Source organism: Lichenostomus cassidix, chromosome 4A, assembly GCF_008360975.1.
Source record: "Lichenostomus cassidix isolate B80296 chromosome 4A, HeHo_3.0, whole genome shotgun sequence".
Lineage (NCBI taxonomy): Eukaryota > Metazoa > Chordata > Aves > Passeriformes > Meliphagidae > Lichenostomus > Lichenostomus cassidix.
This window is the reverse complement of record NC_139485.1, coordinates 11,868,662-11,889,048: the sequence shown is the minus strand read 5'-3', so window position 1 is coordinate 11,889,048 and position 20,387 is coordinate 11,868,662. Positions and strand designations below refer to the sequence as shown.

Sequence of the window (20,387 nt, the reverse complement as noted above, 5' to 3'; positions counted from 1 at the left end):
AGTTCGGCTCAGATATCAGTGTCATGCTGAGGCACTGTGCAGGGTGGCACCCTGTGCTGCTGCCTCTGCTCCTGCTGTGACGCCCCCTCTTCTTCACCACAAAGCCCTGGCTAATGGAGGATGACTTTCTTTCTAGGGAACATGCAAAAATTTGTCTCCACAGGAATAATATGCAAAGATCTCATGTTTAAGTGATCGGAACATAGTGGTGGCACAAAGACTAAGCGCAGAGGGATTCAAGATGATTCTCTATGCAGACAAGCTAAGGAAAAAAATAATTAAGAGAATTGCAGAATTTTAAGAGGATGGGAAAGAATTTGGCATGGGATTAAATACTAGAGAAAAGATTAGAAAAGCAAAAAAGCAGGTGATAAAAGCCTGAGGGGTAAGGCAGACAGACCAGAGCAAGGAGAGCTGCCAGCCCATGGACAACGACTAACCTAGGGATGAGCCCTGGCACTGTCCCCAGAGCATCCCAAGTCCACATTCCCACACTGGAGCTGTCTCCAGGTCTGCTGTGGCACAAGGCAGAGGGAAGAGCATCCTCTCCCTGGCACTGGCATGCTGGGCTTGCTCAGGGGCTGCTGACAGCAAGGTGCCCATGGCTGTGGATCAATGAGGCAATGGATCAATGAGGCAGTGGCATGAGTGGTGCTCTCTCTGTGCAGGGCTGTTTGTTGGTCCATTGTCAGGGACGGGAGGTGGCTGCCTGTCCTGCAGGCTGGGAGGGAGCACCAGCCTGGCAGAACCACATTGTGTTTCCACCAGACACTGATTTGATCCTCTCCAGGCTGTGCAAATTAGGAAATTCTTTGAAACACCAAAGTGTCAGAAGGCAATACCAGACAGCAGCTCCTCGCTTCTTAAAGCAGAAACACAGCTGGGGTTTGGATCACTGGCTTTTATCCACAAAATGCTCAAGCAAGTTCATAAACTGCAGAACAGAATACCAAAGACTGCAGGCAATTATGGCAGAGAACTCTGGAGTCCTCCCCAGTATGAGGAGCCCTAGTGAAGCTGTCAATGGCTCCCACTGCTTCTGATCCTGGCTGGCAAATATTAATTTTGTTTTTTTCAAGTTGAGAAATTAACTGCTTTTCAACCCCATCCAATTTGAATACCCTAATTAAGCAGTTTCGGTTCTTTCCTCCTCCCAGGACCTTCCCTGGCCAAGCACTTTAACCCATTGGTTCCTGGGCTCCTGGAGCAAGTCTGTTTCTGAGTTCTGCTGGTTTGGCTCTGTTGGATGACAATGATGGATGCCACATGTTATCCAGGCTGCAGCTCTCCGGGGTGCTGTGAAGACCCTTGCTGGTGCCTGGATTGTCTCCAAGCAGCCAGGTGTCTTTTCCAGGAGAGCTGACAGGCTCTGGTGTGGAAGACACACAGCTTTGTACCGTCGGCCTCCCTTGACAGGGAGGCTGATCAAGTGTCTCGTAATGAGCTTGCTGTGTTCCCACTCCAGAGACAGTTTGTTGCCTGTTGGCAAAGGCAGCCTGGGGAGAAGCTCTGCCTGGCTCCCATCGCCCACTGCACTGCTCTGGAAAGCTTTTCCCTCTGGCCTCAGGTTGATCTCTTCCAGAAGCATCTCATCCAAGATGTGCCTCTGCCCTCATCAGAGGCACATGTGGTGTGGCCCTTTGGGGACATGTGCCTGGCACAGGGACTCTGCACTGATATTGCTGTGTTTGCACATCCTCTGCTGTGGCTGGGGAAAAGAGATGGACGGGAAAGTGAGTGCCATCAGCATGGGGAACAGGCAGATGGTCTGTGATATTCTGATTTGATATTCCATAACTCTAAATCAAGTAGGACGTGCCACCCTGCAGGAGCTGGTGACAGTGGCATTGCCCACCTGGGAAGTGGATCTCCCACATGTCACGAATGCTGCCAGGATTCAGGTACTGTACATCCCATCCCAGCCAGCAGTGATTTTCCAGGAAAGAGGCACCAGCATTTCAGCAGGAACATCCCCGTGTCACCCACCCAAGGTGCCGAGGTCCTGCCACCAAGACAAGCTCTCAGTGACAGAACCTGTGCTGGGGCTGGGGACAGGACAAGGCAGTGGGTGTTCTGGTCTCAGGTCACCGCACAACCTGGCAGTGCCTGCCTGGGGACTCAGCACGCTTTAATGAGCTCAGCGCCGGAGCCTGCATGGAGGAATTAACGATTCGGAATAATACTTGTCACTTTGCTGTGAGGAAATTGTCAAGTGAAAAGCAATTTACTAAAAAAGAGGGAGGAAAGAAATGGTTTTGCTTATTAAGATCAACATCATATTAAAGTATTTTCTCAATACCCCATTTGGGTTGAATTTTACATTTTCTCTCTCTTGTTCTCACCAATGGGAGTAAAGCAGAGGGTTTCACTCTAATTAATTGTTGGCTGCTTCATTTGGCCAGCAAATTTCATGAGCAAGGTTACACATTTCTGTAGCATTTGAATTGCAAATGCTGCAGGAATATGACAAAAAAAGGAAAACACATGGAATTTTAAAAGCAAACGGGAACCTTTCTGTAAGATACCAGTTTAAAATTGCTTTATTTTCACAAATTTTAAAAATATATCTTGACAGAGTATTTACCTTCCCCCCTCCTTTCTTTTCATTTGGGGTTTAAAGCAACAGGTTTGGTTTATGTGTTCACTGTTGCCTTACAGTGTTTTAGCTTTAAGGAGCTGTATTTTCAGTTTTACTCTACTGCTGGCTAGAAACTTAAAAATATGTATGTATATGTATTTCCAGGAAGAGGCTGTCCCATGTGTTGGTGATTTAACAAGGGCAAATCTAAGGACAGCCCTGTCCCCTCAGCTTTGCAGGAATTTGTGGAAGCTGGTACCCAAGGAGAGGGTGCTGTGCTGGCATCATGTCGGGTGTGTGGAGGACAGACGATTTTTTGGGAGCCACGGAGCTGCAGCCCAACACAGACCTGGTGAGCGATAGCTGGAGGCACACTGCAGAAAGGATTACAGCAGCTCGGACTGTGAAGGGCAACGAGGAGAGAGCTCGACGTCTGGAGAAAATAGGAAGAGGAATGACCCGTGAAACCACATTTCTGGCTGCACCACCGGCTTGCTCACACGGAGCGGTGACTCATCACCACCCGGAGACCCAGAGACCTGCTCGGATGCTGATCCTGCAGGCAGGAGATGCAGCATCAGAGGGGATAACCAGGAGGGAGGGCTGGTGGGGAGGAGAGGGGCTGCAGGCAGTGTGTGGCAGGGGGTAGCAGCAGCATCTTCCCCTGTGGTGCTGCTCAGCTTCTGGGCGAAGCTCTTCTAAATGGCTGGCGATCTGGTACCAAGTCTGGGAGCCAAAGAAAGATGCTTCTCCTCCCAGAAATCCCAATAGCCTCCTTGTTGTATCAATTATATTTCAGTGCAGCCCTACTTCTCCTTCAGAATCAGTAATTGCTTTGGAAAATGACCTTTACCTCTTTTGAAGCATCATCATGCCTTTTGTTGCTACTAAAGTAATGGCTAAAAGCTGAGGGATGGCAGAAAATCAGAAATTTCTGAGAAAAGTCCTCAGGATTTGCCTCTGAGTCATCTCTATATTGGCAAGAAAAGCTGGCAAAAAAGAAAAGTATCTCTGCAGGTTCTGCAACACCCCCAGAATTAGGAGTCTGGGCCAGGAGGACACATCCAGCCCCTAAGACACATTTCACTATAACCTGACAGGGCTGAGATCAAAAGCTGTCATTGCAGTTACATGACTGGTGTGACACGACCTCCTTGAACGAGCTGCGTGTGAGAGCAGCCCCCGATGCTCCAGCAGCCATTCAAGCCCTGAGGAGCTGCTCCCTACCCTGCAGCTTCCATGCTGAACACCATAAGGCACAATAAGTGGATTAGCAAAACCCCTGGAAGAGGCGAAGAAGAAATGACACTGGGTCTTAAGCTGGTTTTGCATGTATTTACGCAAATGATGTCCCCAGCTAGACGGTAACTGAGGTGAAATCCGGGCTATCCCTGCTGCCCTGGCTCAGCAGCCTGCTGCAGGCTTCCTGGCAGAGGAGAGCCTGGTTTGTAGCTCGGGCAGACACGGGGAGTCAGAGCTGATCGATGAGGCAGCGACGGCTGCACAATGTCCATGCTGTGGCTGCGGTGGGGAGGCTTTTGTTGCTGGGGTGTGGTGCAGTTCCACCCTGGTATCTGCAGGACATGCTCCAGACTCCTCACTGCATCCACGGCTTGGAGATGCTCCTTTGCCACCTCTCGGGGTGCTGCTCCCAGCCCTGCCTCCCTGCTGGGCACAGCACCGGGCAGGATTCATCTCTCACATTGGTGAGATGGGGATTGCAATTATTCCTGGCCCTTGCTTGTGCCATCTGTCTGTTCCCTGAACATCCCTGCAGGATCTGTGTCTTAGCAGGTTAATTTAATAAGAGCCTGCTTTATTGTTGCTGGCTGCAGGCACAGCATAGAGCAGCTGAGTCCATCAACAGCACAGAGCTGCTCTGGCAGCAATCGAATCCTACCCGGATGTTCATTTGGGAAGGTTGTTTTGCTGAGAAAGGGCAAACCCTCCTGGGGCAGCACCGAGGGCTGAGCCCTGCTCCTTTCTCCTTGGCAGGAGCCGTGGAGAAAGTGGCAGAAGAGATTAAATCAGGCCTTTGACCCGGGATGTGCCGCACCTCACCGGGAGGAGATGGTGATAGCGAGGGAGTGGCAGAGGCGGTATCGGCAGGAGGTGCCCTGCCTGGCTGGCTCAGGGCTTGGCCATTTATGGCAGAAGCAGCTCTTCCCATCCAGAGTTTCAAAACCTTTTGCATCACCAGCTATTTTTGTGGCTCAGGATATGTGGTAGGGCACAAGGCGGTGAAAGAGCTGTGCAAAATGTTTAACAAAGGGAATGGCTTGTCTTAAGGATAACGAACAAACTGGTGCACTTTGAGATGGGTCTTTTTTTTCCGCTGTAGAAACCTATGCCCAAGTATAAAGTGCTGTGACTTAGGAAATAAATCTTGAGAATCCAAATCAATACTGGAGGAGGAAAAAAAATCCAGTTTCCCAATCCCGTGCCCACCTGCTTGGCTTCCCCTCAGCCCAAGAGTGAGGCGTTGCTGGTTAAAGTCAATTGCACAAAAATATATTTGGCTTTTCTCCTGCTGTGCTCTTTGCCCCCTTCCTCTCCCGCAGTCATTCCTCCACCCATCACAAACATAATGGACCAGCAGTGCCACAAAGACATGCACATAATGAACCTAAGTGACCGTGTAATCTCATTATTGTCACCCTCATCCTCCTTTGCCCCCTTTCTCCCTCCCCCCATTTGTCACTGTCGCCGATTGTGTCATGGTTAAAATTAGATGGGAAGCTCCTCTGGGAGCAACCGCGGCTTTCCTTTATCCCGAGCACCCTGAGTGCATTAAGGTACTTTGCAACAACTCGTGATTTCTAATGGGGTTGAAGTAGGAGGCAGCCTGTTTTAATGCTCACCTTTTTGCATTTTCGAGCTGATTCACCAGCCACATGAAAATCTTCCATCCAGGCACGTCTGCCTCCTGACAGCAATTCACTTGACAACAGAATTTTGGAGGCAATGGCGAAGGAGAGGGGTTTTTACTTACATGTAATAAAGGAGAGTGAATCGAATTTGGTGTAACTTAAGTAAGATTTGTTCTGGAGGACAAAAGTCCTCACTGAACCTTTTCCCATAATGGACATGTTCTCTCTGTAGAAAGGAAATGAATAAAATAAAGCTGTTTGTGAAAACAGCCCCAAGCAGAGTCACCTCCTCAGTACCTCTGGACGGTTTTAGCCTTGACCAGGCAGCTCTCCGGGGCTGCTGGAAGCCCAGAATGGCACAAGGCAGCGGCTGTGTCTGCCGTGCACTTGCAATCGAACAGGTGATGCAGAGGGGACAGGGACGAACCCAGCACCTCACACGTGTCTGCTGAAATCCTGCAGACCGCAGGAAGCAGCAGAAGCAAATTTGGTTATATTAGAGGGCAGCTTCTCCTGCGGTTGGCAATGATGGAGCTGGGTCTGAAGCGATCGGGGGATTGCATTTTAGAAAGAAAACAGACGTTGATTCTTTTTAGTTACTTCCTCTGAGCACCGGGGGAGTTTCACGGACGGGAAAGCGGCGGGGCCGATTGCCGAGGAGGCTGGGATGGCTCTGGAGCCGTGCTGACACCTGCTGTCCGCCCTGCCGAGCGACCCGTTCAGCCGGGAGCATTCGGGAAGGGTTTTCATGGAAAAGGATCGACAGAAAGGCGAGGAGAAGGCAAAACCTCTGCGAGAGAGAGAGGCAGCCGAGGCAAGGTGTAGAGACACGGGGCAAAGCTTGCAGGTAGAGGAAGCAACTTCCACAGAATCACAGGGAGGTTTGGGTTGGAAGGGACTTTAAAGATGATCCCGTTTGGGTTGGAAGGGACCTTAAAGATGATCCCGTTTGGGTTGGAAGGGACTTTAAAGATGATCCTGTCTGGGTCGGAAGGGACTTTAAAGATGATCCCGTTTGGGTTGGAAGGGACTTTAAAGATGATCCCGTTTCACTTCCTGCCATGGCAGGGACACCTTCCACTATCCCAGGTTGCTCCAAGCCCTGTCCAGCCTGGCCTTGGACACCTCCAGGGATGGGGCAGCCACAGCTTCTCTGGGCAGCCTGTGGCAGGGTCTCACCACCTTCACAGTAAAGATTTTTTCCCCAAGTATCTAATATAACGTACTCTCTTACAATCTGAACCCACCCCCCCTTTCCTGTCACCACATCTATCTGTAAACACTCCCTCCCTGTCTTTCCCGTAAATTCCCTTCAGGCACTGGAATAGACAGTTAGATCACCCCGAAGCTTTCTCATTTCCAGGTTGAACAATCCCAGTTCTCTCTCTCTTTCCTCATGTCAGAGGTGCTCCATCCCTCCGATCAACTCGGTGACCCTCTTTGTCACCAGGGAACCGCGGTCCCACTCGCGACACCCGCCGGTGTCACAGCCCGGCTCCCCTCTCCCGCGGGGCTCTTCCCGGCAGGGAGCTCGGATGGGTTTGTTAAGGAGCTCAAGCTATCGGGGACGGAGGGACAAGGCGCCCCGCGCAGAGCCGCCCGTGAGGGGCTGCGGAGCGGCCGCCATGTTGGGGGCGGCAGGGACGGTGCCTCGGTGCCACACTCAAACCCGTCCCCCGCCACACCGCGAGTGCCTCGGTGCCACACGCAAATCTGTCCCCCGCCACACCCCGAGTGCCTCGGTGCCACACTCAAACCCGTCCCCCCGGGCGCAGTGCGGGCGGGCCGTGACGCAGCACGCCGGAAGTGAGCGGGCGGGGCGGGGCCGCCTCCGGTGCCTCAGCAAAACCCTTCCGGGTGGGGGTGGCCCTGGCGGGCGGGTCCCGCGGCCGAGGCGGCGATGGCGGGAGCGCGGCGGTGAGGGAGCGCAGCGGGGCCGGGGCCGCGCCGGGCGCTGACGGGGGTCTCGCTCCCCCGGGACGGCGCGGTAGCAGCGGGGCCTCGCCCTTCTCGTGAGGCGGGCCGGGGCTATGCGAGGGCCGCGGTGCCGCCTGCGCTAGGCCCGGGCCCGGCGGGGAGCGGCGAGCGGGGCCCGATGCGGGAGTACAAGGTGGTGGTGCTGGGCAGCGGGGGGGTGGGGAAGTCCGCCCTGACCGTGCAGTTCGTCACCGGGACCTTCATCGAGAAGTACGACCCCACCATCGAGGACTTCTATCGCAAGGAGATCGAGGTGGACTCGTCGCCCTCGGTGCTGGAGATCCTGGACACGGCGGGCACCGAGCAGTTCGCCTCCATGCGCGACCTCTACATCAAGAACGGGCAGGGATTCATCCTCGTCTACAGCCTGGTCAACCAGCAGTCCTTCCAGGTAACCTCGCCCGGCGTCCCGTCCTCGGACGGAGCCGTCCCTGCCCCGGGGAAGGCGCCGGGCCGAGGAGGAAGTTTTAGGGGCAGCCACGTGTGCGTGGAAGCGCTTTATCCCAGAAGGGCCAAAAGTGTAAATGCCCAGCTTGAAAGCGCGTTTACCAGCCCTACTTCCTGATGGAAAACTGCTTGCTTTGCAGGTACTTATCAGGGTGCCACCATTGTTAAGTCCCACGCAGTGCTGGAGAACAATGACCAGCCCCCACTTCCCCGACAGAAATCTCTTGGCAATCCCCTTTTGTGGAGAAATCACTCGATATTAAAATCGAGACTTCCCCTTCCAACCCCCTCTCCTTCCTAAAAGGCATGTTTCTGCAGTTGCTCTTGAAGAGAGTCTCATTGTTCTGCAGTTGTGACTTGTTAAGTGAGCTGCTATTTTCCGCCCCCTCCCCCCAAAATATATTCCTGTCCAGCATGAGCTCGATGCTCTCACAGCGTAGGTGGAGTACTGGAGAGCAAAACCAGCTGCACGTGACAATTTGTAGATCTGGGTTTGATTTTTACTATTAAAACTCTCCAAAAAATGGAAATATATCAGCCAGTAACTGGTCTAAGCTGCCTGTAGAAGCAGGGCTTTGTTTTTTGGGCAGTAAGTGAGTTTAGCAGCAGTGTGTGCAGCGAAGGGATTTGCAACTCCTGCCTTGGCTTGGGCTGCTGAGCTGGGTGTGTTCCAGCTGCTTGGCAAGACCTTGCACACCCCCACTGTTTGCTTCTGCTGAAGGCTAAACGTTATCTTAGCAGAGGCCTCGAAACAGCCCTGTGCAAGCTGAAGACATGCTTATCTCTCGAAAACAACAGCAGCGACATTGAGATGCTTCTGCACTCATTTTCACTGATTTTTTGGGTTCCAGCGAGCCCTCATTATTTGAGGAATGGATGTACAGTAATCCACCCTGTTAATATTTAATTATTCCTGTCTGTCTGTAGTGTGTTTGCTCTGAAGGCTGTAGGTGTAAACCACTCTGCAGTTCTTTACACAGTGGTAACTTCAAACGCTGGGATTGCTTTGTCTCAGAACTATGCAAGAATTTGTAGTACTGATAGTAACTTAAAACACTCAGGGGGCAGAGCAGGCTGACTCAGACTTTCAAGTGTAAACTCCCCATGTCGGCTCAGACTTGAATAAATGCATCTCTAGGTAATAAAATCTCTTTACAACATCTAATTTGGTTACTTACATGTGATTAAATGTGTTCACAATGAATTATTCCAAGCATTCCAGGAGTGAGAAGGCTTTATTTAAATTGCTGGCTTTCTCAAGCTGTAAACTAAGCACAAACTTCCTAAATGGTTGTGTAATGGCATGCCCCTGCTAGGGTTACAGGTCCTTAGACTTGAGACAGCTTCTTCAGAAAGCTGAAACCAGCCTTCAGAGCAGCGATACAGTGTCCTCCTCTGGCTGAACCGACTGTCTGAGAGCACAGCAGTCACTTTCTGTCTGTAAATGCACAGAAATTCTACAGATTGTGCATGCATTGATATAAAAGAAAAAATAACTTAGAGATAGGTAGTAAATATTCTCTGAGTTCTAGATCTCTGTGACTATGAGTTAAAGAAGTCTTCTGATGTATTTTTAATGTTCAGTTACACGTGAGGGTTATTAAAATGTGTTTCTGTAGTGGTTCTGTAGCAATTCCCTGTGATTCCTTGCGTGTACTAACCAGCTGGATTGTTTGATCAGGACATCAAGCCGATGAGGGACCAGATTGTCCGGGTGAAGAGATACGAGAAAGTTCCTCTGATCCTAGTGGGGAATAAAGTGGATCTGGAGTCGGAGAGGGAGGTCTTATCTGCAGAAGGCAGAGCCCTGGCTCAGGAGTGGGGCTGTCCCTTCATGGAGACGTCAGCCAAGAGCAAAACAATGGTGGATGAACTGTTTGCTGAGATCGTCAGGCAAATGAACTATGCCTCCCTGCCTGAAAAACAAGATCAATGTTGTACAACTTGCATCGTCCAGTGAGAGAAATTAAGAAAAACCTCAACCATGGCCATACAGAGCAGGTTGGTGGAACAGTCATAACTAACTGAGGTGCCCAAATATGGTGTTTAATTAAGAGATAAAGTGGCAGAGAGTCTGAAATGAGGCAGTCTAATCTGGAGGCAGCCTTCCTCCAAAAGAGATGGGAGCTTGTGCACATGATTATTTGACTCAAATGGACTTCTTGTGTTACCTCAGTAGGGTTAGTCAGGGAGTGCTGCATTTGTTTGCAGTAATTTTACAATGACACAAAGTAAATGATCTCATCTGCACCTATTTTGACTGTCAGTGCTGTATTTGATGTTATGTTATTCTGAATAATGTTTTGTGATGTTGCAGTGGGTTTATTCTTGTAGCTGGTATAGAATTATTTTCATGTTATGGAAATTACCTTGGAGTTCAGTGGGATTATTGTGATCAAGGTTTGCAGTAGTTTTTCTGAGAAGACTTTGAGCTTGTTTGAAAGAAATAAAATTCTGTGGTACAGGAGCTGACTGTACTAAGAGTACTCTTCTGCCTTATCAGTGGAATAAGTTTCTCTTGCAAGAGAGCCACCCTGAGTGGTGAGAAGTGGCTCAAAGCCCACGTGCAATAGCCAAGGGCGTGCACCAAGTGCTCTTCACCTCAGATCTCCAGAGCAGAGAACGCACTGCAAAATGGCTTCCCAGTGCCCAACTCTCCTTTCCCAGTGACTCATAAGAGGTGTGACGAGAGTGCAGCGTTCAGAGGGGCCTCTGTACAGCTTCCCCTGTGTTAGGTGTTGCTTTGATTTTTATTTTTTTCCTCCAGGACAGCTGCTTTTGGCCCTTCACGCACGTGGTCTTTCTCAGCACCTTTTTAACCTGTGAACGGGTCTGTTCCTCCCCCATGTGCATTCCCCTGTGTGGTTCTGTGACCCCTCACACTCTTGTTTCCCCTGTAACTGTTGCAGGTCTGGTTTCACCTCTGGCTCGAGTCCATGTTACTGCAAAGCACCATTAGTGTGCTCTGTGTGCAGCCAGCTGGTCCCTCAGACCTCCAGTTGTTTGTTGGACCTGTCTTGGCAAACAACTCGTCATGATCTCCGAGGGCAAGTGCAGGAATGAGGGAGGACATGAAAATTTGGGGGAAGGAACTGCCCCTCCTGACAGCTGCACTGCTTGAGGCTCAGACTCCCATTGCCATGTTAGTGACTTGCTTAACTCAAAGGAGCTTTTTCTGTCTGAGTGACAAGAGGGAAAATAGGTTATTACTGGAAGCTTTGGACCATGTATCCTCTCTAATCTTGAGTGCAAGGTCAGAGAGTGAAGTCTCAAAGCTTGTCTTTGAGATTGTTATCAAGTGCTTTGTGAATATAAAATTTTAGGTGCTCATGGCTCTAGCACTGTCATGCTACAGATAATACATGATGTTTTTATCTCCATTTCTGTGAAATTAGGAAGGGCTGCTGTCACTGTGTAAGAGCTGTGTGTAAGTTTGAGATTTGCTTGCTGAAAGATGAGCAAACTTCTTGTTTTGGAGCAGAGAAAAATGCAAATAAAGTCTTTACTTGTACATTAATCACACCTGCAGAGTGTACAGAGTTCTAGGAAGAAATTAATCTGAGAAATTACTGCTTTTTTAAAGACTGATTGCTGCAGGGGTAATATCCTGAATTGTGTATAGTAATGCAATGTCACAGCTGTTTCTAAGGCAGCTTCACAAACAAGATTATGTGGACTAGAAATACCATGCCAAAGGGTATGGCAATCCCCTGGGGTACTAATGGTTCATCTGGTGCAGGTTACTGTCTTAAACTCTGACAAAATCAGGCCTTTCATCCTTGAAATTTATTGTTCAGGAATTGATTGCTTCTAAGGGAGGCTTTGTAACCTGTCTGCTTCTGAATTTAGCTCTAAGTAGCACATTTAATCTTGAAGGGGAAATTCATGTAGGGGCAGGGCCACGTGTTACTCCTTTGAATGACAATTTATGCCTAGATTTGGTGGGTTACCTGAACGCTTCAGAAGAAACGTCTGTATTCTTATGTCTGTGAGCTTTTGAGACAGAGGATCACAAGCTTTTGTGATACAGATTTCCTCTCCTTGCTTCTGCGTGGCTTAGACTGTCATCCCAAGCCTTTAGCAGCAAACTGCTTCCTTACTGCTGGGTAATGCTATCTGTACCCAGTATGGTCTCATCACCTGTCCCAAACAAGTCTTTCCTTCCTGAACCATTTCCTATTCAGTCCAGTTCTCACTGTGTTTGGAACTTTTATTACTCATTCTGTCTCTTCACAGGCTTCATGCCCTGTATATTTCATTCCAGCCCCACACTTCTGGAGTACTTTCCTCTTCCTGGCTCCCACTCTGTCCTTGTTCTTTGATTGAGTAGGATCTCATTAACTTTATCATAAGCCTTTGCTGCTTGATAATTTCTGTCTGATGTGCTCTGGTGTAGGAGAGGTGCTGATGGTGTCTTGTGATAGCTCTAATCAGCTTTGTAATCCTCCTGCTTATCTGTGATCCAGGAAACAATTGCTACTTGTCAAACCTCTGTTTTAGGAGTGACCCCTCCTAGGTAAATTGAAACTGAGGAAGTGGAACCAGCTGTCTGAAAACCTGTGTGTAGGAAGTGGGCTTGAACTACAGCTGTGTTCTGGTATAATCATCATCATCTCTGAGTTCTGTAACCAGGCTGTGGCCAGGAGGAGCCTTAGGTGTGTGTCAGTTCTCAGAGCAGCAGTTTGTGTCCCTGCAGTTCTGGTGCACAAATCCATGGAGGGCTGGGGGTGGATTTTTGCTGGGCCTGACTTTGCCTGAGGCTGTTCCAGTGTCAGTTTTAATTCACTGGTACCACTTAACCTCTCTTTGGTACTGATACCTCTGCCTGTCTGTCAACTATGATGTGTAGGTTCTTTCATGACATTTTTGAGAAGCATTTGCTTAAACTGCTGTTCCAGTCAGCTGCCTCAGTGAAATGAAGGATGGAACATAACTGCATAGTCAGGATAACCCATAGTTGCTTTTAAAAATGTGTGGTGTTCTCACATCCTGTTTCCCGCCTCCCCTTTCCTGTTTCTGCAGTGGTCTTCTGTCGTTTTGTTCTTGCATTCAGAGATAGGAGAGTTCCAGGAGGTGCTTTGTGTTCTTTGCTCTAGTATTTCCCTTGAATTTTCAGTATGACACTGTTTTGTGTTTTGAATCTTCTTTAAAATATGGTACCTGTTACATTGCTGGTGCACTAAAATCTTTCTGATAGTAATAGGATTGGTAACACCTTGAAATTGGGATGAAAGGCTGATGCTGATTAGTGGTTTCTCTGCCCTCTGTTAATGAGTAATTGGTATTAAAAAGGTTGAAGAAGAGCATTCCTCTCAAGGAATAAAAACTGAAAGTGTACTCTCTTCTGGTCTAAGTGGCTGTGCAACACAGACATGTTTATTGTACTAGATATTCTAACTTTCCATTCTCTTCTGCCTGCTTACAGAAGAGACCAGAGAGCTCTATAAAATATCACAGGCAAGTGAAGCCAGATAAGATACTGTATAGTGTTAATTGTAGTAACTAAACGGAAGTTAAATGGAAAGACAGCAAATCTGAATTGGGAGGTCCCTAACCTGCAAATACAAGGGTGCTGAAGGGCATATGGAGGAAAATACCATTACTTCATTTTTCTGTTCTTACTATTCCCAGCAATTCTTTGCTGGCAACTTTATTGAATGCTGGATTTAGATGAAGTTTTTGGGATGGGTCTAACTCTGTTAGGATGAGGAGCTGCACTGTAACTGGTTTGCCTCTTCTGTGCTCTAAGCAAAGATAAAACATCTATTAAGCAGCTCTAATCCATCCCCATTAGAAGCTAAATGTGGGTTTGCTGCTTTTGACAGTACAGGAACCCTTCCTGTCTAAAACTTGTGGACCAGCAACAGTGTCTGGGGTGGGAATGATCTCACCAGACAGGGAGAATTGCTGTTAGTTGGAAAACATACAAATAAGCAAGAAAAACCTGGCTGTGTGCTCCTGTCAGGGAGGAGTGCTGCTTCTGAACACTGGGAGTGACCAGTTGTTAGGCAAGAAGGGGAACCCTGGCTATCTCAGAGCACTCTGTCATGACATATTGGTCCCTCTGTCGTGACAAACTGTTAACTGGCAGCAAATCAACAGCTGAAAAGAAATGGTGCAGTAAGAAACATAAGGTCCTGACTCCTTTGGAGAAACCACTTCAAGAATTGAGAAGGCTCCTGAAAAACCACAGGTCAAGGTAGAATCAGATACATGCATGTGCATATGACTGGTTTCTACAGACTCTGAGCTTTGCCTGAGACTTTTAGGATATCTCTGCAGATAAATCCTGGGAGTTACAAGCAAATTATCTGAAATACAAAGATCACATTGTTAACACGTTGGTGTGCTTGATTGAGGATGGTGGTGTACAGCTCTGTCCCTGCTGAGGCTGCCTGAATGCTAAGGGGCTTTTTTAGGAGTCATTTAGAGGATCTGATTGCTGAGAACTCTGATGTCAAAACTGAATTAGCTGGCTCATCTGCCTGTTCCCAGAACTTGTGCTAAATGCCGTTGCTGTACATTACTGGGAATTACACATACACTGAGTCTTGCATTGGTGCATCTGTACAGGAGAACTTAAATTTCCTGGCTTTTTCAGATTGGTAGATGCAATTTCATATCCCACAGCAGCAGCTGTTACAAAATTAATGGCCATAAGTTGTTACCTGCTTGCCTCTTGTATTACCAGAATAAGCTGAGAATTCGGGAATACTGCTGTGTAAAACAGTGCTTTGGACCTCAGGATGGAAAACTGGCTGTTCCAGGCAGTGGAAGATGTATTCACTTTGGATTTGGATTTGTATTGAATATGGCTTTCATTAGGTTTTTTTTGTTTTGTTTAAATTGCAGATAAAACTCAGAGGAAACTTGCACAGATGCTGCTTTGGAGAACTTTCAGCCCAGGTTGCAGAGCTGAGCCTTGGTAAACCTGTCTCTATTACAGCACATTGCCATACATCTAAGTGCATAAGGTTGGTGGCCTCCAGGATCCACACACCTTAATCAGAATGCTTAGCATGTTTACCATAAGTTTTAAAATCTGTTCTTTATCTATCAGTCCTTTTATAGCTTTCTAAGTTCATATAATGGCTAATATGCAAGAGTTCATTTTTAATATTTTAATTGATTTCTTTAATCAATTTCTGAACTTGTATTTATTAAATACTTAAACTCAGTATTACCTACTCAATGCCTTTTAAAAGAAGAGAGTTTTAATGGAGAATAAATTGAGCCTTAAACAAATGGTTACTTCTGTATATTACCTCGCATCAGTGCTTATTTCTATTTGCAAGGTTTTCTCCTACAATGTAGTTGGTTATTCTTTGAGACTTTTTGTTTACGTGTGACAGTGTCATGGAAAGATACTGAAGGCACCTCTGTTGTATGGATGTAGTATCCCTTTTCTTGGCAAATGCAGCTGTGACAATGTGTTTGTAACTGGTCTGATTTGGCAGTAGGGATTACTTGGAATGGGATATAAAGTCTCCAGCTGATGTTTCTCGCAATCTCGGGTTTCTTCATCGAAAATGACAATTGTAGCATTGAAAAACAGCAGCACACTTTTCCTTCTACTGAGTTTCTAAACTTGCTTGTTTACAAATAGCTTCTCTATGCCTTTGAAAAGGGATAATGTATCCTTCAAAACAGGCTCTATGCCTACTCTGTCAGCTCAGCTTTGCCTGGCACAGTAAAAGACATCTAGTAGACCTCTGCACATGTAAATCTAATGCAAATAAGATCCCTTTACATTTTATAGTTCCTAATATTTGTCTTTCTGAATAATATTTTAAAGCAATATTTGTTAAAGTTTTTCTTGCACTGTCACAAATTGCTTTTTAGTTTGGTTTTTTTTTCCCCAATAAATGAGTTTAATATTGGAGACAAGTTGGTGTAACAAGGGGAAAAGCACCAGGTTTCAGTGATACTAACTGCAAGCGTGCTTTAAACAGCCATTGCCTTCCTTATTGTTTACCTGATCAACATTTTCTCTGAATACTTGAAAATTTTAACAATAACACAGGTATAAAGAGCAGAATGAAAATGTACAAAGAACAGACAAAATCTTTTTGTTCACTTTTATTAACGTGTTGCATACATGAGAGCTTTTTCTAGCAGTGGTTTAAAATGTGTAATTTTTTTTTGCAGAAATTTAATAACTGCAGCTCACCTACTGCACCAAAGTTCTAGGTTTTTAGGAGCCCAGCTTTAGTCATTTGAACACGCTTCTAGAAATGTACATTCTTTCCCTGTAATAGCTAAATATCTATGAGAAAAGCTCCAGTAAAAGCAGTGATGGATATATGAGGTTAAGCAGTTGAAAACTCACGAATTGTATTGTGGATGATGGCATTTAAAACAATAAAAGATCACCGGTACAGTATCTCCATATTAATGTGTTTTATTGGTAATAATGCAGGCTGACTTTACAATATTAGCAGAAATAAAGATTCTGTGTCTACATTCAGTGTTGAATTTGAATCTTGAGAAGAAGAGGACACCAGGATTTCTGCCTGGTTATTGAAACACCTGACTTTTTTCTGTGGGGTTACTTGAAATTTTTTTTTTCCTGTTTGTACAAACTTTATAAACAGGCTGAGGCTAATACTTAGGTTTGCACTTTAATATCAGAATTAAACCAAACCTTGTATTCAAAGTAGACTTTTTTTTTAAGTGATGGTTGTTGATCTTTTCTGTAGGTTGTAAGGAAGTAATAGGATACGAAAGTAATTCATAAAGATCCTAGTTTTCCTTTGTCTAAGAAGGAAAAAGTTGGTTGATATTGATCAGTGGTTCATTCCTATGGGTAGTTTTCAAGCCAGTGTTCATTTTCATTGACCTCAGCGAAAAAAAAGAAAAAAGAAAAAAAAAAACCTTAAACTTGAACTAGCTTAGAGTGACAGGACTGGGAAAATGAGAGATGGTTTCTTCAGCACACTTTGGGGGGAAAAAGGGACCAAAAGTTTATTTAGGCTTCCTCAATAGTTTGCATGTGAAGTTGCTTATTAGAGTAAGAGGCTAATAATAAATGCAATATGTATTGTCTTTACTATGGCATCTGTTTAGGAGTTGTTCAAATCACTGCAGTAGGGCTCTACAATAAAAAATGTAACCTAACATCTTGTATCTAATGTACTGTATCTTTATCAGTGATAGGTGAAATCTGGAATAACAAGTGCAAAAATGGAACAATTACCTATAATGCTTTGTAAAAAGTTTTTTCCAGTAGAATTCATTCTTGTCATTTTGTAAGACAACCCTACAGTCCACCTGTTTGTAACTTTTTTAATAAAATAGATACCTGTATTACCAAACCAGGGTGAGTAGTCTGTGTTCAGTTTCTTGTGGAGTGGGCTGAACTGGCAAGCTGCTGCTGCTGCTTTTTGTTTTGTGGGTTGGTTTTGGTTATTCTAAATGCACTAACTACATCTGAATTGTCTTGAATGAGTCCTGCTGTGGGGGAGCAGGGTGTACAGCTGTGCCCCAGCCAGATGTAAAGCTCACAGTCTCGAGTACTCTGAGGAGAGAGGAGGGAGAACAAGAGCTGTGCATTGCCTTCCTGTGCAAGGCAGGCACTCACTGAGCTGGGGGCCAGTTCAGAGCAGCCTCCTCACAGGCCAGTGTGATGGAGCTTTGTCCAAAAGAAATCTCTGTGTTTGTCTTGTGTGAATCTTTAACATTCTTGTTTTCATACAGGCTTTGTGTGTGAAGACGGCTGTGAGTCTTGACCTCACCTTGCAGTGTCTGTAGCTGCCCTCCAGCCAGAGCTGACATCTTTCTACCACCCTGGTGGAGTGAGTGCTCCTGGAACTCTGCCACAGGAGAGGCACAAGATTTTTCCAGAAATCCAAAATGCCCAAAGCTATTTGATAACAATTATCTTAAATGCTCAGTAAAAGCTCTGAATTTGCCAAGCCAATGATTGTCATCTGGGCCCTGTAACAAAAAGTGCATCTTCCTCAGGACACACAGTCTTGGCACTGACCTTTAATGCTGCATTTGTAACTAAAGCTGTGCATTAGTGTAAAATGTGATTTCATGCTGAGAAAAACTTTGTACCTTGGTACCTTCAGTCCTCAGTGATGTGTCAACAGGCAAAAACCACGTTGCCTGCTCACCACCCCTCCTCCAGCTGAAGCAGTACTAGCCTTATCTTGTAGGTAGGTTTCTGTGATGTTTCTTCTTCCTGCTCACACTTCCTTTGCTGAAATAGAGAAGTAGTTTCCATCTCGAGAGGAAAATGATAGAGAAGAACAGAGTGCTCTTTTAAGTGAAATGTCTGCTTCCCTAACCTCGCTGGGAGGTGGGGTTGGAGCATTCCCTGTTCTCATTAGTGTCCCTGAGAGTGGGAGCCGACACTTTAGGACCAGTCTGCTTTGAGATGTAACTAGTGGGTTCACCACTGTCTGAGTCTGATTTCTCATGTGGTTTAAAAGAAGCCAAATTCAGCAATAATGCTCCCTATTCCTTATAGCACTCAGTGTAACTAAGGAAGCTGCTTCCTGTTTCCACTTGGAGGTTGGGAAGTGGTGGTTTGTTTCCAGGTGACAGTATGATACGGGCTGGGTTGGGGATTTTAAGAAAGCACATAAGATTCATATTTAGGGCTATTATATTTCTGAAGTCTTGGTGGTGAGAGTGACCTCAGTTGCTGCTGTACAGACTTGTGTAGCATCCTTTGTTAAATAGGTGTGGCACTGCTGCTCTGTCTGGTTTTGGGGCTGTTTATGTAGTGTTTCATGGCAGCTTTTTCTTTAGTGTACCAGTTCCTGCTATACAGGTGCCTGCAGAAATCTCCCAGTGTCCTGCTTCCTCCATGCAGCCAGAGGACAGGGATGTCCCCCCAGAGCCATCAGAGAGCAGGAGCCAACTGCAGCGCAGGCAAGAGCCCTGTCCCCACCCTGCTCCCCCACCCAGCACGGGTGACACGTAACTGTGTCACTGCCCAGGGCAGAGCTGGGTCCTGCAGCCCGGCTGGGTGTGCTGGGGTACAACCCACAGCCACACAAACCCCACAGTGGGGACACAGGGACCCTGCAAGGGTGGAGGCTGAACCACCAGCCACACCTCGTGTGGAGCTGCACGCTGGCATCTGCCCCAGGAGGCTGGGCTGTAATTACAGTGTGAAACCAGGTGGAAGTGTCTAGTCTTAATTAAAATGAGATACGGGTTGCCAAGCAGTGTGTGTTGACCTGTGTGAGTTATCTGTGCTGGAAGGCCAGCAGCCCGGGTAGCTGGGTTTGCTGCTAGTCTCTGGGCTGGGTGAGTCACTGCACACTCGCTGGCTGGAGGAAGCGCAAACAGCTCCCGGAGCTGCGGGCAGGCTCTGGCAGGAGGTGACGTGGCCTGATGTTCTGTACTCTGAAAATGAAATAATGTGGGTTTCAGGGTTTTTACGTAGCCGCTTTTATCTCTGCCTGGTCAATACAGCTGCGAGCAGCAGAGAAGAAGCACTCTGAGCTGTAAATCAGCACAGCGTTCAGTTCAGTTACTGTCCCACTGGTAGTAGTTTGTTGGTGCTGCTGAGGGCAGCATTGAGCTTGGCTGGCAGTGACAGTGCTGATTGCAGGATTGCAAGGGATCAAACTTGTTCTCTGTGCAAACAGTGTATTTGGTATGGAATCAACTTACTTGCCTCTGGCGTTCTCCTTCAAAGCTGAGGTTCTCTTCAAGTCCCTCTAAAAGGTCTGGAGCAATAGCTGCAATAATTGATGGGAAAGAATCTCTTATGTTGCAGGACCCTGTAAAATATTCACTTATAGGAGAGGCTTTGCTGTTTGTTTGGTTTGAGGCGTGTCTGTGCTCCTTGCTGTTCTGTGGTTCAGTCTGAGTGCACTGTGACAGCTCTCTAGCAGTGCCTAACTTCCTCCTAAGCATATTTCCAGTGATTAGGCTTGCGTGGGATTTGAGACTCCGTGACAGTGCTAGTTACTGAGTGACCTCAGTTGTTCTTGTCTGGGCAGAAAAGTCATAACTGTAGCACTTCCATCCTGGGGGCATATGGGGAAGGGTGTGTTAGAGATTCAGAGGTGCTTGGACTCGCTTGGAATCAGATGCACCAGCAGTGTAAAATAATTTTGAAATTCGACTTCTTGCATGTAAATAAGTGGACTAGAACTTAAATAACAAAGTTGAAAATTTCTCGGACTTATGAGAAGAGTTAGTATCTTCCATACATTTGTGAGATTACAATGTAACTGGTTCAGTCCTAAGACTTAGGCTTCTACTAAAAGGCGTAATTGATTGATGACTAACTCAGTAAGCCAAACAATCAGCTTTCTGGGAAATTTCTGGCTCTTCCAGAATTTCTTTTTTCCTGCCACTAGGCTGACTAGTTCAGATAGTTTTATGTCCTTAGAAGATTTACCTTGACATTAGGTTTAAATGATTTGGTCAGCCCAGAACAGAGAAAATACACTTGCTGTTTGTGACATTCCTTAAGGGCTACTTGTCTTCTTGGGAATTGGCAGATAGGGTGATCAGTCATCAGCTTGGGATTCATCCTATAGCTGGAA

The 20,387-nt window shown here is 46.7% G+C and overlaps 1 protein-coding gene and 1 long non-coding RNA gene across 2 annotated transcripts; one reads left to right on the top strand and one right to left on the bottom strand.

Moving 5' to 3' along the window:
* Nucleotides 1-5,595: 5,595 nt before the first annotated feature.
* On the bottom strand, nucleotides 5,596-6,527 carry LOC146437486 (uncharacterized). Its single transcript, XR_014852252.1, has 2 exons — nucleotides 6,480-6,527; nucleotides 5,596-6,380 (listed from the first exon to the last, which is right to left on the bottom strand). It is a non-coding gene; the product is annotated as an uncharacterized LOC146437486 (long non-coding RNA).
* A 763-nt stretch (nucleotides 6,528-7,290) lies between these two features.
* On the top strand, nucleotides 7,291-17,186 carry RAP2C (RAP2C, member of RAS oncogene family). Its single transcript, XM_085060544.1, has 3 exons — nucleotides 7,291-7,816; nucleotides 9,554-9,873; nucleotides 14,725-17,186. The coding sequence occupies exons 1-2, from the start codon at nucleotides 7,544-7,546 to the stop codon at nucleotides 9,830-9,832; spliced, it is 552 nt and encodes a 183-aa protein (XP_084916670.1). The 5' UTR covers nucleotides 7,291-7,543; the 3' UTR covers nucleotides 9,833-9,873; nucleotides 14,725-17,186.
* The last annotated feature ends 3,201 nt before the right edge of the window (nucleotides 17,187-20,387 follow it).

Bases quoted from the DNA above. Each gene is read 5' to 3' on its own strand.
- RAP2C (XM_085060544.1), top strand. From the start codon at position 7,544: ATGCGGGAGTACAAGGTGGTGGTGCTGGGCAGCGGGGGGGTGGGGAAG. The intron at 7,817-9,553 runs GTAACCTCGCCC...TTGTTTGATCAG, and splicing joins TCAACCAGCAGTCCTTCCAG to GACATCAAGCCGATGAGGGA.